We start from the raw sequence: 20000 nt of genomic DNA, 5'->3' as shown, positions 1-20000 counted from the left end.
ACAGTTGTACCAAATATAGCAACAACCCACCACAGTTGTACCAAACATAGCAACAACCCACCACAGTTGTACCAAACATAGCAACAACCCACCACTTGTACCAAACATAGCAACAACCCACCACTTGTACCAAACATAGCAACAGCCCACCACTTGTACCAAACATAGCAACAACCCACCACAATTGTACCAAACATAGCAACAACCCACCACAGTTGTACCAAACATAGCAAAAACCCACCACAGTTGTACCAAACATAGCAACAACCCACCACAGTTGTACCAAACATAGCAACAACCCACCACTTGTACCAAACATAGCAACAACCCACCACTTTTACCAAACATAGCAACAGCCCACCACTTGTACCAAACATAGCAACAACCCACCACAATTGTACCAAACATAGCAACAACCCACCACTTTTACCAAACATAGCAACAACCCACCACAGTTGTACCAAACATAGCAAAAACCCACCACTTGTACCAAACATAGCAACAACCCACCACTTGTACCAAACATAGCAACAACCCACCACAGTTGTACCAAACATAGCAACAACCCACCACAGTTGTACCAAACTTAGCAAAAACCCACCACTTGTACCAAACATAGCAACAACCCACCACTTGTTCCAAACATAGCAACAACCCACCACAGTTGTACCAAACATAGCAACAACCCACCACAGTTGTACCAAACATAGTAACAACCCACCACTTGTACCAAACATAGCAACAACCCACCACAGTTGTACCAAACATAGCAACAACCCACCACAGTTGTACCAAACATAGTAACAACCCACCACTTGTACCAAACATAGCAACAACCCACCACTTGTACCAAACATAGCAACAACCCACCACACTTGTACCAAACATAGCAACAACCCACCACAGTTGTACCAAACATAGCAACAACCCACCACTTGTACCAAACATAGCAACAACCCACCACACTTGTACCAAACATGGCAACAACTCACCACAGTTGTACCAAACATAGCAACAACCCACCACTTGTACCAAACATAGCAACAACCCACCACACTTGTACCAGACATAGCAAGAACCCACCACACTTGTACCAAACAGCAACAGTCCACCACAATTGTACCAAACGATCTTGTACCAAAAATGAATGTATTTGATAAAGCGAGGTACGAAATAGCAGTACACACAGGTGGCAGACAACGCTATTCAAAGCACCACCTGCCATCAACCTGTCAAATGTGGTCAAAATTCCCCTGATTTCTTCATGAAATTGTCCTAGACGTAAGAGAGCTTGATAAAACAGCTGTTAAAGAGATGTGACGGTATGTGTTATATGAGGTTTGCTGGCAGTGATGTGGGAGGCTGTGTCTGGGAGATCTGCCAAGTGTGAATCACTACGGCTCGGTACGGTATAAGTTGTGACAGCCCTATAAATCACCAACGTAAACATGTTATCATGGCTGTAACTCACTCTAAGATCACACCTCCACTACATAACTGTAGGAGCTTTAAAAGCTCTTTCATAACTCAACACGATATCCAGCAAATGGAGAAATACAGACTAGAGTAGGCAGCCGGAATAGGCAGCTGGAGTAGACAGCCAGGTTAGATACATGACTGTGAAAGATACGGGAATGTTGTAAGCTAGTTTATAAAGCTTCTCTGTATAGTGTCATATATAAGGCTACTGTATCACAGTATAATTGTGATAAGATGAGAAGCCTGACAGGAATGATTCACGTCCATCCTTTCATTGACAAAATTAGAATTTAGGCCTATGAAATATATTTTTTTGGAATTTCTGGCATATTTAATAAATTATTGTTATAAGTATAATTATTATTGTTATTATGAGGGGAAGTGGTAAACCCGTAGGGATCATATAGAGCATGGAGAATGGGATTCAGTCAGGTTATATCCAAGGAAGGGGAAGGTATATTCTCTTCCTTGGATCAAAAGCTCCACCCCAGTTTCTGGCTATTTGATGATAACTGGGAAGACATTTTATCTGTCTGGCAGCGCTGCGAAAACCTACGGTCGTTAGCACCCAAATTTCTGACTCAGCAAATAGTAATGACCCAAACTTCACTTCGTCCGATAAAATCTACGGTGTCCACTACCCTATTTTCACACACCAGGATAAAATCTGCGATACACAAATAACCCGTATTTCACAGGTTAGGAGTGGAGTGTGAAAATCTACGATAGTTATTACCCGTATTTCACAGGTTAGGAGTGGAGTGTGAAAATCTACGATAGTTACTCCCGTATTTCACAGGTTAGGAGTGGAGTGTGAAAATCTACGATAGTTACTACCCATATTTCACAGGTTACGTCTCGCGCTGAAGCAACATAACATCGGGTGTTGTAAAAAAGATAGCAGTTATATTTTAATTTTTTTACAGTTTCACTTAGCCAGAGTTGAGGTGTGTAGGGTCGTGTTATGGCAGAGTTTAACATGACTTTGTTAACCTCGTCTGCTACGAACAACAAACTGTTATATAATTGATAAAGTTATTGTTATATATATGCTCAGTAATAACCCACATGGAGACAGAAGCTCAGAAGATTTATGGGTATGTATATTTCGACCCCCTTATGGTGTCCTCTTCAGCAGATACATAAGTGAAATGAAAACAAGAATGTATAGGGAAGGTTACACATTACTGAATATATATATATATATATATATATATATATATATATATATATATATATATATATATATATATATATATATATATTATATACATACATCTAGGTTTTTCTCTTTTTTCTAAATAGCTCTTGTTCTTTTTTATTTCTTCTATTGTCCATGGGGAAGTGGAAAAGAATCTTTCCTCCGTAAGCCATGCGTGTCGTATGAGGCGACTAAAATGCCGGGAGCAATGGGCTAGTAACCCCTTCTCCTGTATACAATTACTAAAAAAGAGAAGAAGAAAAACTTTATAAAACTGGGTTGCTTAAATGTGCGTGGATGTAGTGCGGATGACAAGAAACAGATGATTGCTGATGTTATGAATGAAAAGAAGTTGGATGTCCTGGCCCTAAGCGAAACAAAGCTGAAGGGGGTAGGAGAGTTTCAGTGGGGGGAAATAAATGGGATTAAATCTGGAGTATCTGAGAGAGTTAGAGCAAAGGAAGGGGTAGCAGTAATGTTAAATGATCAGTTATGGAAGGAGAAAAGAGAATATGAATGTGTAAATTCAAGAATTATGTGGATTAAAGTAAAGGTTGGATGCGAGAAGTGGGTCATAATAAGCGTGTATGCACCTGGAGAAGAGAGGAATGCAGAGGAGAGAGAGAGATTTTGGGAGATGTTAAGTGAATGTATAGGAGCCTTTGAACCAAGTGAGAGAGTAATTGTGGTAGGGGACTTGAATGCTAAAGTAGGAGAAACTTTTAGAGAGGGTGTGGTAGGTAAGTTTGGGGTGCCAGGTGTAAATGATAATGGGAGCCCTTTGATTGAACTTTGTATAGAAAGGGGTTTAGTTATAGGTAATACATATTTTAAGAAAAAGAGGATAAATAAGTATACACGATATGATGTAGGGCGAAATGACAGTAGTTTGTTGGATTATGTATTGGTAGATAAAAGACTGTTGAGTAGACTTCAGGATGTACATGTTTATAGAGGGGCCACAGATATATCAGATCACTTTCTAGTTGTAGCTATACTGAGAGTAAAAGGTAGATGGGATACAAGGAGAATAGAAGCATCAGGGAAGAGAGAGGTGAAGGTTTATAAACTAAAAGAGGAGGCAGTTAGGGTAAGATATAAACAGCTATTGGAGGATAGATGGGCTAATGAGAGCATAGGCAATGGGGTCGAAGAGGTATGGGGTAGGTTTAAAAATGTAGTGTTAGAGTGTTCAGCAGAAGTTTGTGGTTACAGGAAAGTGGGTGCAGGAGGGAAGAGGAGCGATTGGTGGAATGATGATGTAAAGAGAGTAGTAAGGGAGAAAAAGTTAGCATATGAGAAGTTTTTACAAAGTAGAAGTGATGCAAGGAGGGAAGAGTATATGGAGAAAAAGAGAGAAGTTAAGAGAGTGGTGAAGCAATGTAAAAAGAGAGCAAATGAGAGAGTGGGTGAGATGTTATCAACAAATTTTGTTGAAAATAAGAAAAAGTTTTGGAGTGAGATTAACAAGTTAAGAAAGCCTAGAGAACAAATGGATTTGTCAGTTAAAAATAGGAGAGGAGAGTTATTAAATGGAGAGTTAGAGGTATTGGGAAGATGGAAGGAATATTTTGAGGAATTGTTAAATGTTGATGAAGATAGGGAAGCTGTGATTTCGTGTATAGGGCAAGGAGGAATAACATCTTGTAGGAGTGAGGAAGAGCCAGTTGTGAGTGTGGGGGAAGTTCGTGAGGCAGTAGGTAAAATGAAAGGGGGTAAGGCAGCCGGGATTGATGGGATAAAGATAGAAATGTTAAAAGCAGGTGGGGATATAGTTTTGGAGTGGTTGGTGCAATTATTTAATAAATGTATGGAAGAGGGTAAGGTACCTAGGGATTGGCAGAGAGCATGCATAGTTCCTTTGTATAAAGGCAAAGGGGATAAAAGAGAGTGCAAAAATTATAGGGGGATAAGTCTGTTGAGTGTACCTGGTAAAGTGTATGGTAGAGTTATAATTGAAAGAATTAAGAGTAAGACGGAGAATAGGATAGCAGATGAACAAGGAGGCTTTAGGAAAGGTAGGGGGTGTGTGGACCAGGTGTTTACAGTGAAACATATAAGTGAACAGTATTTAGATAAGGCTAAAGAGGTCTTTGTGGCATTTATGGATTTGGAAAAGGCGTATGACAGGGTGGATAGGGGGGCAATGTGGCAGATGTTGCAAGTGTATGGTGTAGGAGGTAGGTTACTGAAAGCAGTGAAGAGTTTTTACGAGGATAGTGAGGCTCAAGTTAGAGTATGTAGGAAAGAGGGAAATTTTTTCCCAGTAAAAGTAGGCCTTAGACAAGGATGTGTGATGTCACCGTGGTTGTTTAATATATTTATAGATGGGGTTGTAAGAGAAGTAAATGCGAGGGTTTTGGCAAGAGGCGTGGAGTTAAAAGATAAAGAATCACACACAAAGTGGGAGTTGTCACAGCTGCTCTTTGCTGATGACACTGTGCTCTTGGGAGATTCTGAAGAGAAGTTGCAGAGATTGGTGGATGAATTTGGTAGGGTGTGCAAAAGAAGAAAATTAAAGGTGAATACAGGAAAGAGTAAGGTTATGAGGATAACAAAAAGATTAGGTGATGAAAGATTGAATATCAGATTGGAGGGAGAGAGTATGGAGGAGGTGAACGTATTCAGATATTTGGGAGTGGACGTGTCAGCGGATGGGTCTATGAAAGATGAGGTGAATCATAGAATTGATGAGGGAAAAAGAGTGAGTGGTGCACTTAGGAGTCTGTGGAAACAAAGAACTTTGTCCTTGGAGGCAAAGAGGGGAATGTATGAGAGTATAGTTTTACCAACGCTCTTATATGGGTGTGAAGCGTGGGTGATGAATGTTGCAGCGAGGAGAAGGCTGGAGGCAGTGGAGATGTCATGTCTGAGGGCAATGTGTGGTGTGAATATAATGCAGAGAATTCGTAGTTTGGAAGTTAGGAGGAGGTGCGGGATTACCAAAACTGTTGTCCAGAGGGCTGAGGAAGGGTTGTTGAGGTGGTTCGGACATGTAGAGAGAATGGAGCGAAACAGAATGACTTCAAGAGTGTATCAGTCTGTAGTGGAAGGAAGGCGGGGTAGGGGTCGGCCTAGGAAGGGTTGGAGGGAGGGGGTAAAGGAGGTTTTGTGTGCGAGGGGCTTGGACTTCCAGCAGGCATGCGTGAGCGTGTTTGATAGGAGTGAATGGAGACAAATGGTTTTTAATACTTGACGTGCTGTTGGAGTGTGAGCAAAGTAACATTTATGAAGGGATTCAGGGAAACCGGCAGGCCGGACTTGAGTCCTGGAGATGGGAAGTACAGTGCCTGCACTCTGAAGGAGGGGTGTTAATGTTGCAGTTTAAAAACTGTAGTGTAAAGCACCCTTCTGGCAAGACAGTGATGGAGTGAATGATGGTGAAAGTTTTTCTTTTTCGGGCCACCCTGCCTTGGTGGGAATCGGCCGGTGTGATAATAAATAAATATATAAATATATATATATATATATATATATATATATATATATATATATATATATATATATATATATATATATATATATATATATATATATATATATACAATGTTTGTTATTACTAAATAACGTCGGCGTTGCTAACAATTTCGGCGTCGTTATTTTTAATTGGTAGAACAGTTACTGTGTTTGGTTTGTCTCTGGTGAGTTGGTCTTTGTTGACATTTTTCAGTCTGGAAATTGAAAAACAAAAGAAAGTTAGACAATGGTGTGCTTCTCCCAACATTAATTCTTGGTTGTGTAATGGGTGGTGTAACGTTTCTATTATATAGAGTCCTAAATGTTGTACAAGTGTAGAGTTGTATAATGGAGTACTAATGTATTCGGGAGGTGACTGGAGTACTAACGAGTGCGAGAGGTGACTGGAGTACAGTGGAGTGGTAACGAGTGCAGGAGGAGGCGACTGCAGTATGATGGAGTACTAAGGAGTATTATTTTGCACTTGACAGGAGTACAGTCAGCGAATCGGGGACGACAAGCGACTTCAAGAGCACCTGAAGCTTCCCATCCAGAGACTGAACGACTACCAGCTCTTGTTGAGGGTGAGACACACACACACACACACACACACACACACACACACACACACACACACACACACACCTTAGTAAGGAATCATTCAAGACACTGTACACCGTGTATGTCAGGCCCATACTGGAGTATGCAGCACCTGTTTGGAACCCGCACTTGATAAAGCACGTCAAGAAACTAGAGAAAGTACAAAGGTTTGCAACAAGGTTAGTTCCAGAGCTAAGGGGAATGTCCTATGAAGAAAGATTAAGGGAAATCGGCCTGACGACACTGGAGGACAGGAGGGTCAGGGGAGACATGATAACGACATATAAAATACTGCGTGGAATAGACAAGGTGGACAAGGACAGGATGTTCCAGGGAGGGGACACAGAAACAAGAGGCCACAATTGGAAGTTGAAGACACAAATGAGTCAGAGAGATAGTAGGAAGTATTTCTTCAGTCATAGAGTTGTAAGGCAGTGGAATAGCCTAGAAAATGACGTAGTGGAGGCAGGAACCATACACAGTTTTAAGACGAGGTTTGATAAAGCTCATGGAGCGGGGAGAGAGAGGGTCTAGTAGCAACCGGTGAAGAGGCGGGGCCAGGAGCTAGGACTCGACCCCTGCAACCACAAATAGGTGAGTACAAATAGGTGAGTACACACTCGTTCTGTCACCCTATATACAAACCACTTCCCCACACAACGACTCAATCAACCATATAACCTAACATCCATACAGTTAACCACTCAGCCTACCACACAGCCAGCCATACAACCTACCACACAACCAACCACACAACCTACCATACAACCAGCCACACAACCTACCATACAACCAACCACACAACCTACCATACAACCAACCACACATCCTACCATACAACCAGCCACACAACCTACCATACAACCAACCACACATCCTACCATACAACCAGCCACACAACCTACCATACAACCAACCACACATCCTACCATACAACCAGCCACACAACCTACCATACAACCAACCACACATCCTACCGTACAACCAGCCACACAACCTACCATACAACCAACCACACAACCTACCATACAACCAGCCACACAACCTACCATACAACCAACCACACATCCTACCAAACAACCAGCCACACAACCTACCATACAACCAACCACACATCCTACCATACAACCAGCCACACAACCTACCATACAACCAATCACACAACCTACCATACAACCAACCACACATCCTACCATACAACCAGCCACACAACCTACCATACAACCAACAACACATCCTACCATACAACCAGCCACACAACCTACCATACAACCAACCACACGTCCTACCATACAACCAGCCACACAACCTACCATACAACCAACTACACAACCTACCATACAACCAGCCACACAACCTACCATACAACCAACCACACGTCCTACCATACAACCAGCCACACAACCTACCATACAACCAACCACACAACCTACCATACAACCAGCCACACAACCTACCATACAACCAACCACACGTCCTACCATACAACCAGCCACACAACCTACCATACAACCAACCACACATCCTACCATACAACCAACCACACAACCTACCATACAACCAACCACACGTCCTACCATACAACCAGCCACACATCCTACCATACAACCAACCACACAACCTACCATACAACCAGCCACACAACCTACCATACAACCAACCACACGTCCTACCATACAACCAGCCACACAACCTACCATACAACCAACCACACGTCCTACCATACAACCAGCCACACAACCTACCATACAACCAACCACACATCCTACCATACAACCAGCCACACAACCTACCATACAACCAACCACACAACCTACCATACAACCAGCCACACAACCTACCATACAACCAACCACACATCCTACCATACAACCAGCCACACAACCTACCATACAACCAACCACACATTCTACCATACAACCAACCACACAACCTACCATACAACCAACCACACGTCCTACCATACAACCAACCACACAACCTACCATACAACCAACCACACAACCTACCACACAACCAGCCACACAACCTACCATACAACCAACCACACAACCTACCACACAACCAGCCACACAACCTACCACACAACCACCCACACTACACAATCACCCACAACATCAACCACACAATCAACCACAGCATCAACCACACAATCAACCACAGCATCAACCACACAATCAACCACAGCATCAACCACACAATCAACCACAGCATCAATCACACAATCAACCACAGCATAAACCACACAATCAACCACAGCATCAACCACACAATCAACCACAGCATCAACCACACAATCACCCACAACATCAACCACACAATCAACCACAACATCAACCACACAATCAACCACAGCATCAACCACACAATCAACCACAGCATCAACCACACAATCAACCACAGCATCAACCACACAATCACCCACAACATCAACCACACAATCAACCACAACATCAACCACACAATCAACCACAGCATCAACCACACAATCAACCACAGCATCAACCACACAATCACCCACAACATCAACCACACAATCAACCACAACATCAACCACACAATCAACCACAGCATCAACCACACAATCAACCACAGCATCAACCACACAATCAACCACAGCATCAACCACACAATCAACCACAGTATCAACCACACAATCAACCACAGCATCAACCACACAATCAACCACAGCATCAACCACACAATCAACCACAGCATCAACCACACAATCACCCACAACATGAACCACACAATCAACCACAGCATCAACCACACAATCAACCACAGCATCAACCACACAATCAACCACAGCATCAACCACACAATCAACCACAGCATCAACCACACAATCAACCACAGCATCAACCACACAATCAACCTCAGCATCAACCACACAATCAACCACAGCATCAACCACACAATCAACCACAGCATCAACCACACAATCAACCACAGCATCAACCACACAATCAACCACAGCATCAACCACACAATCAACCACAACATCAACCACACAATCAACCACAGCATCAACCACACAATCAACCACAGCATCAACCACACAATCAACCACAACATCAACCACACAATCAACCACAGCATCAACCACACAATCAACCACAGCATCAACCACACAATCAACCACAGCATCAACCACACAATCAACCACAGCATCAACCACACAATCAACCACAGCATCAACCACACAATCAACCACAGCATCAACCACACAATCAACCACAGCATCAACCACACAATCAACCACAGCATCAACCACACAATCAACCACAACATCAACCACACAATCAACCACAGCATCAACCACACAATCAACCACAGCATCAACCACACAATCAACCACAGCATCAACCACACAATCACCCACAACATCAACCACACAATCAACCACAGCATCAACCACACAATCAACCACAGCATCAACCACACAATCAACCACAGCATCAACCACACAATCAACCACAGCATCAACCACACAATCAACCACAGCATCAACCACACAATCAACCACAGCATCAACCACACAATCAACCACAGCATCAACCACACAATCAACCACAGCATCAACCACACAATCAACCACAGCATCAACCACACAATCAACCACAACATCAACCACACAATCACCCACAACATCAACCACACAATCAACCACAACATCAACCACACAATCACCCACAACATCAACCACACAATCAACCACAACATCAACCACACAATCAACCACAACATAAACCCTCCTCTCTCATATTCTTCATCTTCTGCTCATAGTCTCCTCATCATCACCTTCATCCTCGTGTTTCTTCTTGACTGAAAATGTTAATATGAAGGTCACGTGACCTTATGTTAATATAAAGGTCACCTGATTATGTTTTGTGACTAACCTTTGACCTGTGGCACTGATCTTTGATCTGTGACACTGACCTTTGACCTGTGGCACTGACCTTTGACCTGTGACACTGACCTTTGACCTGTGGCACTGACCTTTGACCTGTGACACTGACCTTTGACCTGTGGCACTGACCTTTGACCTGTGACACTGACCTTTGACCTGTGGCACTGATCTTTGATCTGTGACACTGAGATTTGATCTGAGACACTGACCTTTGACCTGTGGCACTGACCTTTGACCTGTGACACTGACCTTTGACCTGTGGCACTGATCTTTGATCTGTGACACTGAGATTTGATCTGAGACACTGACCTTTGACCTGTGGCACTGACCTTTGACCTGTGACACTGACCTTTGACCTGTGGCACTGATCCTTGATCTGTGACACTGAGATTTGATCTGAGACACTGACCTTTGACCTGTGGCACTGACCTTTGACCTGTGACACTGACCTTTGACCTGTGGCACTGATATTTGATCTGTGACACTGATCTTTGATCTGTGACACTGATCTTTGATCTGAGGCACTGACCTTTGACCTATGGCACTGATCTTTGATCTGAGACACTGACCTTTGACCTGTGGCACTGACTTGACCTGTGATACTGACCTTTGACCTGTGGCACTGATATTTGACCTGTGACACTGACCTTTGACCTGTGACACTGACCTTTGACACTGACCTTTGACCTGTGACACTGACCTTTGACCTGTGGCACTGATCTTTGATCTGAGACACTGACCTTTGACCTCTGGCACTGACTTGACCTGTGATACTGACCTTTGACCTGTGACACTGACGTTTGACTTGTGAGTCTGACCTTTGACCTGTGGCACTGACCTTTGACCTGTGACACTGACCTTTGACCTGTGGCACTGATATTTGACATGTGACACTGACCTTTGACCTGTGACACTGACCTTTGACCTGTGACACTGACCTTTGACCTGTGGCACTGATCTTTGATCTGAGACACTGATCTTTGATCTGAGACACTGACCTTTGACCTGTGGCACTAGCCTTTGACCTGTGGCACTGATCTTTGATTTGAGACACTGACCTTTGACCTGTGGCACTGACTTTTGACCTGTGATACTGACCTTTGACCTATGACACTGACCTTTGACTTGTGAGTTTGACCTTTGACCTGTGGCACTGATCTTTGCCCTGTGGCACTAACTTTTAATCTGTGGCAGTGGTCTTCAATCCGACTTACTGACTACTCAGGTCACCCAAGGATGGCTGCTTGTGTGTGTGTGTGTGTGTGTGTGTGTGTGTGTGTGTGTGTGTGTGTGTGTGTGTGTGTGTGTGTGTGTGTGTGTGTGTGTGTGTTACCCAGGCTCCATGCACTGATACCCCCCCCTCCTGACCTTTCAGGAGCTGGTCAAGTACAGTTCGAGGCTCGGGGACGACACCACTGACCTACAACGAGCCTATGATTTGATGCAAACTATTCCTCAGAGGGCTACGGACGCTAAGTTTATTACCTCCATCGAAGGTTTTAAAGGAAACCTATTTAAACTTGGGAGACTTATTAGACACGTGAGTATTGTGGTGTGTGTGTTTGGTTATGTGTATATATGTTTGTGTTTGTTTACTTGTTTGTGTTTGTGTGTGGGGGTTTGTTTGTATGTGTGTGTGTGTGTGTGTGTGTGTAGGTGTTTGTATCCGTGTGTATGCTTGTGTTTATGATGTGTATATATGTTTTTAGTTACTCTCACTCTCTCTCACTGTCACTCTCTCACAGGACTGGTTCAGCGTTAAGGAAGCTGGTCAGAAAGCCAGAGACAGATACCTGTTCCTGTTCAAAGCAAGAATCCTCATTACCAAGGTTAAGAGGATAGGTGAGGACAGGTCTGTCTTCATCCTCAAGGACATCATCAGGGTGAGTATACTTCCCCTGGGTATATACCCTTCCAGTATAATGGTATATTCAAATTTACGAATATTCGGTATTTTGGGGTATATCCATTTATTTTTCGGGATATATCCATTTATTTTTGGGTATATTTTGCCCATATAGCTATGTGGAAGCTGTTAGGTACACGTATATTTCTAGTGTCTGTCTACCAGTGTATATTCCAGGTACATAAGTACAATTCCAGGTACATAATTCCAGGTACATAATTCCAGGTACATAAGTACAAATAGGATACATAGTGTAAGATAACCAGGATAGCACACAAAAGATCAGACAAAGTGACTTGCTGCAGTTGGGGTCCGTCAGTGCTGACAACTTGATCGTACAACTTCAGAGCGGCATCAAACTTAGTGTGCTTGTGTATTTTAGGCTCTTAGTCTGTCTGGGATAACAAGAGAACGCCTCTTCAGTTTGGCTTCAAACCTGGTGTTTCTTATTGGAAGGTTTGAAATAAACTTGGGCCATGAGTGTGCGTGCGTGTGTGTGTGTGTGTGTGTGTGTGTGTGTGTGTGTGTGTGTGTGTGTGTGTGTGTGTGTGTGTGTGTGTGTGACCTAATTTGCCAATTTTTGGTTGAGGAAATTTTAATATTTCTATGTGATAACTTGTCAGTGCCTCTTCCGATTGCATTAAAATCTTCATTGAGGTGCAGCAGCTGAGGTTGTGCAGCAGCTGAGGTTGTGCAGCAGCTGAGGTTGTGCAGCAGCTGAGGTTGTGCAGCAGCTAAGGTTGTGCAGGACGGGGATACCTTTCTAGGATCACTGAGGAAGAGGGAACTTGTTCATGGCCATGAAAAACATGGCCCTCAAAAAGCATGGCCATGAACAAACATGGCAGTGAACAGACATGGCCAGTAGGTCACACTCCTCGGGTGTATTTCAGTGAGCTGAACTAAGGTGACCTAAGGTGTGTATGTTGCTGCTGACGATCCCCCCCCCGACACCCCTCCCCCCCACAACCCTCCCCCCCCACAACCCTCTCCCCCATTTCCACCTCCCCCCTCCCATCTCCCACTCTCGATCCTCACTTGTTAGTTTACGTTCTTACCTTCGTTTATTCATTGGCTGTAATGCGGGTGTGTCTGGGTTCCTAGGAAGACACACACACACACACACACACACACACACACACACACACACACACACACACACACACACACACACACACACACACACACACACACACACACACACATGACTCGACCCTTGCAACTACAATTAGGTTGCAGGGGTCGAGTCATAGAGAGAGAGAGAAAGAGAGAGAGAGAATGTTTTCCATGCTGATAAGCGTAATTTAGTTGGTCATAGCTGCCTTGAGAAAAAACTTCAATAAACTAACATCAGTAGGAGGCTTTGACCTCAGAAATTTATATTAAATCCTCATTGACGTATCTCCGAGAACCACATTCCTTTCCTTCAGGTTTTCCTTCACATATATATGTATATATATATATATATATATATATATATATATATATATATATATATATATATATATATATATATATATGGAGAGAGAGAGAGAGAGAGAGATGCAATAATCGCGAACAAGCGATACAATATGCAAAACAACCAAAGGGGAAGTTGAATTATAGCTTTGGACTTTTCGTGTTTCAATCAACACATTATCAGGAGCTTGCAATGTTGCAGAAATGAGTAGGAAGTCCAAGTAGATTATCCTGGAATAGTACAGTTTTGAGGTGGTCAATCTCTCAACCTGGTGTGTGTGTGTGTGTGTGTGTGTGTGTGTGTGTGTGTGTGTGTGTGTGTGTGTGTGTGTGTGTGTGTGTGTGTGTGTGTGTTCAGCTCCATTTCTTCAGTGAATCGCCTCGTGCCTCCATCACTTCTGCTGCCTCCTCCTCCACACTCATGGTAAGCAGCGTTAGTGTGGTAACCACGTCCGGGATAATCTGAAATGTCAGAAGGCCGCAGCACCTAGTTAGCCAGGCTAATTCTAGGAAATTCGGTTTATCATTAGAGGGCTTTGGTTAACCCAGCTTCCAGCTAAGATCACATGCAGCAGTGTGGATTTGTATAGGCGCGCTCATGTTTTGTTAGGAAGAGATAAACAAACTTTGCTGGACTCTATCTCTATCTCTCTGATAGAGGGGCAGAAAAATGAATTATCGAAATTTTGAGAGAGATAGAGAGAGAGGTGCCAGACTGGCATGGTGCCTGATAGTGCTACCCAGGAATGTTGGCATCTTGCACCCCCCTCCCTCCCTCCCTTCTTTTCAGAACATCCGTCTCGGAGGGGGGAGGGGGAAGAGGTGAGAAAGTCTAAGAATGTATGGTGTTAGTGGGAAGGAGGAGGAGGGAAGGAATGACAGGAAAGGGGGGGGGGGGGTAGAAGTCACAGGGAAGAAGATAATCGTCAATAAAGTTGAGGTAAGGGAGAGGATAGCAGAAGGCTCTCTCCCCACACTCCTCTCCCTCCGGCTTTTACCGGTAAAACTCAGCCCTGAACGAAATGTGGTCAAAAGGAAAGTTTTTTTCTGCGCGCCGGTTATGTCTACCGTCACTAGAGGGAGAAATGTTGTCCAGTTTATCTACTCTCTCAGACACTACGATATCTTCATTGTATCTACCTGTTTATCTACTCAGACACTACGATAACAACATTATATCTACCTGTTTATCTACTCAGATACTACGATATCTTCATTGTATCTACCTGTTTATCTACTCAGACACTACGATAACAACATTATATCTACCTGTTTATCTACTCAGACACTACGATAACAACATTGTATCTACCTGTTTATCTACTCAGACACTACGATAACAACATTCTATCTACCAGTTTATCTACTCAGACACTACGATAACAACATTGTATCTACCAGTTTATCTACTCAGACACTACGATATCTTCATTGTATCTACCTGTTTATCTACTTAGACACTACGATAACAACATTGTATCTACCAGTTTATCTACTCAGACACTACGATAACAACATTGTATCTACCAGTTTATCTACTCAGACACTACGATAACAACATTGTATCTACCAGTTTATCTACTCAGACACTACGATAACAACATTCTATCTACCAGTTTATCTACTCAGACACTACGATAACAACATTGTATCTACCTGTTTATCTACTCAGACACTACGATAACAACATTCTATCTACCAGTTTATCTACTCAGACACTACGATAACAACATTGTATCTACCAGTTTATCTACTCAGACACTACGATATCTTCATTGTATCTACCTGTTTATCTACTTAGACACTACGATAACAACATTGTATCTACCAGTTTATCTACTCAGACACTACGATAACAACATTGTATCTACCAGTTTATCTACTCAGACACTACGATAACAACATTGTATCTACCAGTTTATCTACTCAGACACTACGATAACAACATTGTATCTACCTGTTTATCTACTCAGACACTACGATAACAACATTGTATCTACCAGTTTATCTACTCAGACACTACGATATCTTCATTGTATCTACCTGTTTATCTACTTAGACACTACGATAACAACATTGTATCTACCAGTTTATCTACTCAGACACTACGATAACAACATTGTATCTACCTGTTTATCTACTCAGACACTACGATAACAACATTGTATCTACCTGTTTATCTACTCAGACACTACGATATCTTCATTGTATCTACCTGTTTATCTACTTAGACACTACGATAACAACATTGTATCTACCAGTTTATCTACTCAGACACTACGATAACAACATTGTATCTACCTGTTTATCTACTCAGACACTACGATAACAACATTGTGTTCACCTCTTGTTTGCTTTTCGGGTTTTGTTATTTTTCCATACAGATTAGCCTATTAAAAAAAATTTTCCTTCTCCAAATATAAACAACCAATCAGGCCTCGTGTTGTCAATGCGCGCCTTTTTTTTAAAAAATAAGCACCCAATCAGGTGTCGTTTTTTAAATACGCCCTTTTTTTGTGCGTTTTTTTTAAATAAACAGCCAGTCACGTGTCGTTTGGTAAATGCTGATCGTCTCGTTTAATAAACGTTCGCCAACTCGTGACTAATCCCCCGGGTATTTCTAGCCTGACTTTTGTTAATTTCTCTGCACTGTCTGGTGAACGGGCGCACAACACACTGAAATCATTTTCATCTCAGCAGATGCGAGTTAGTCAGCAGCCTCAACGCTCTAAAACCCCTTCAAAACAGACTTATTTTGGGGAGAAAGTTGCCACGCCTCTAGTGACCTAGCTGAGAGGTGTGTTTTAGGCGAGCGTTATAAGTGTTTGTGATGTCAGGGTGGTGGCTGCTGGCTAATTTGTGCGGAGGGGAGAAAATAAGAGGCTGTGACACATGCCTGGATGTGTAAGAGAGAGACAGAAAGATTTTAGAGAAGGGAAAGCATCGATAAATCGATATTTTGCTCGTACGAGGATACCTTTATTGCTAAGAGAGAGTGAAAGATGGATTTTAGAGAAGGGCAAGCATCGATAAATCGATATTTTGCTCGTACGAGGATACCTTGATTGCTAAGAGAGAGAGAAAGATGGATTTTAGAGAAGGGAAAGCATCGATAAATCGATATTTTGCTCGTACGAACATACCTTGATTGCTAAGAGAGAGTGAAAGATGGATTTTAGAGAAGGGAAAGCATCGATAAATCGATATTTTGCTCGTACGAGGATACCTTTATTGCTAAGAGAGAGAGAAAGATGGATTTTAGAGAAGGGAAAGCATCGATAAATCGATATTTTGCTTGTACAAGGATACCTTGATTGCTAAGAGAGAGTGAAAGATGGATTTTAGAGAAGGGAAAGCATCGATAAATCGATATTTTGCTCGTACGAGGATACCTTTATTGCTAAGAGAGAGAGAAAGATGGATTTTAGAGAAGGGAAAGCATCGATAAATCGATATTTTGCTCGTACGAACATACCTTGATTGCTAAGAGAGAGTGAAAGATGGATTTTAGAGAAGGGAAAGCATCGATAAATCGATATTTTGCTTGTACGAGAATACCTTGATTGCTAAGAGAGAGAGAAAGATGGATTTTAGAGAAGGGAAAGCATCGATAAATCGATATTTTGCTTGTACGAACATACCTTGATTGCTAAGAGAGAGAGAAAGATGGATTTTAGAGAAGGGAAAGCATCGATAAATCGATATTTTGCTTGTACGAGGATACCTTGATTGCTAAGAGAGAGAGAGAAAGATGGATTTTAGAGAAGGGAAAGCATAATTGGTATATCTATCGCTCATGTGAGGCTTTTCTCGTTGCTTCCAGAGAGGGAAAGATTGATTTTATGTCTCCTCTAGTTATTGTAGTCTTCTCAAGTCGTCAAGTTCTCCTTATAGGTGTAGAGGCTATCGTAGAATTGTTGAGGCTATCGTAGAATGGTTGAGGCTATCGTAGAATTGTTGAGGCAATGGTAGACTTGTTGAGGCTATCGTAGAATTGTTAAGGCTGTCGTAGAGTTGATGAGGCTATCGTAGAATGGTTGAGGCTATCGTAGATTTGTTGAGGCTATGGTAGAATTGTTGAGGCTGTCGTAAAAATTCTAGGGGTTATTGCAGAATTGCAGAATTTATTATATAATTGAAGGTGCTATCGTAGAATTCTAAGAGGCTATCGTATAGCTGTAGAGGCTATCGTAGAGTTCACAGATAACGAACAAATTGAAGATCAAAGTGAATTAACTATTCCGGAGAGTTATTAGGTATTACAAGAAGCTTGTTTTTGTACAGCCTCTCTCTCTCTCTCTCTCTCTCTCTCTCTCTCTCTCTCTCTCTCTCTCTCTCTCTCTCTCTCTCTCTCTCTCTCTCTCTCTCTCTCTCTTTACACAGGGTTTGACAAGGTTAAGGATTCCTAACTTTATTGGCAAGCTAAGAGCTGTTACCTACATCAGCTCATTTGAAAGCATTTTTATTGTTATGAGACATACAAGTAGGAAACAGGATGAAGTTGGAGCCATCTGTGGGCCAGCATTTTCATTTGATCAAGTGACTTTATCTCGTTAACATCATTATGCTGTACGAATGTGTTCCATACTCGAGTCATCCTGGGTATGTATGATCTCAGATGGAGTGATGTTCTGGAGAAGGGTACAGCCAGAGTGAAGTTGCTGCTTTCTGCCCGTCTTGTAGCATAAAAGCTTGTTTCACGCTGTCCTCGAAGTGGATCCAAGTGTGGTATTTTGACAATATTGGCCTTGTACATAACAGTAAGGCCACCCACATCCCTCCTATATTGAAGGCTCTGCTGAAATGACAGATCTATCCAGGATGGGTCCAGGCGAGAGATGAGACGTCTTGCTCTGTTCTCTACTCTGTCAAGCAGTCGCAGATGAGAGGGGGGGCAGGCAAACCAAGAAAGTGGAGCATACTCAAGGTGTGAGCGTACTTGTGCCTCGTACAGGATCTTGCAACCCCTACTGTCAAGCAGATGCGAGATACGGCGAAGTGCTGTAAGCTTCCTGGCTGCCTTGTTTGCAAGATTTACAACATGGTTCTTCATGGTTAGTTTGGAGTCAAATTTCACCCCAAGGATATCAACTTCTTCTCCAGGTGCCAACATCGTCCCATTCATCCTTACTACTGCACCAGCATTACCATCATGGTGCCTAGAGACGATCATCATTTGCGTTTTCTCAGGTGCAAATGTTACTTGCCATCTATTTCCCCAAGCTGATATAGCTCTCAGCTTGTGATTGATGTAGCTTAGAGCAGCTGGCATTTCTTCTCTTGGATAAGTGAATGTCAGTGTACAATCGTCTGCATATGCATGTGATTCTGGGATGAGATGAAGAAGGTCGTTGAAGTAGACATTCCATAACAGTGGACCCAGCACACTTCCTTGTGGAACGCTTGCCCCAATAGGATGCCTTGCTGATTCCGTTCCATTGAGGACTACACTTAGAGATCTACCATGAAGGTAATCACTGAGGAGACATAGCGTAGAGCCTGCAATTCCCAGTGCTTGAAGTTTTGCTAAGAGGCCCTGGTGCCACACCCGGTCGAAAGCGCCAGCAATGTCCAGTGCTACCACACAGCTGACTTTGGATTCATCCAGTGACTGGTGCCACTTAGTGGAGAGGTTTAACAACAGATCAGCAGCAAAGTAACCTTTCCTGAAGCCATATTGACGATCACAAAGTAGTGAGTGGTAGTCAAAAAAATCTGTCATTTGTCTTGAGATTATTGTCTCAAGGATCTTACCAGTGATTGACAGGAGTGACACTGGTCTGTAGTTGCTGATTTCTGCTCTGCTCTTCTTTTTGTGAACAGGGACTACATTTGCCTCTTTCCATGGAGAGGGCCATTTGCACTGTACTAGGCAGTGCTGAAAGATGCGAGTTAGAGGTGCTGCTAGCTGGTCTGCACATCTTCTCAACAATCTTGGGCTCAACTTGTCTGGGCCCACAGCCTTTTCCTGGTCAAGTGATTTAAGA

General features: G+C 42.8%; 1 protein-coding gene across 10 annotated transcripts in view; it reads left to right on the top strand.

Annotated features, from left to right (window-relative positions):
* Positions 1-20000, top strand: part of Obsc (Obscurin) — a gene marked incomplete at its 5' end in the record, with an annotated part of 440143 nt that overhangs the window by 188522 nt on the left and 231621 nt on the right. For all 10 annotated transcript variants that reach the window (XM_070082639.1, XM_070082647.1, XM_070082643.1 and 7 more), the window contains 3 exon segments: positions 6628-6720; positions 12025-12189; positions 12395-12532. In XM_070082639.1, coding sequence (XP_069938740.1) covers positions 6628-6720; positions 12025-12189; positions 12395-12532 — 396 coding nt within the window.

Source organism: Cherax quadricarinatus, chromosome 7, assembly GCF_038502225.1.
Source record: "Cherax quadricarinatus isolate ZL_2023a chromosome 7, ASM3850222v1, whole genome shotgun sequence".
In the NCBI taxonomy this organism is placed as follows: Eukaryota; Metazoa; Arthropoda; class Malacostraca; order Decapoda; family Parastacidae; genus Cherax; species Cherax quadricarinatus.
This window is presented reverse-complemented; position numbering and strand designations above follow the sequence as displayed.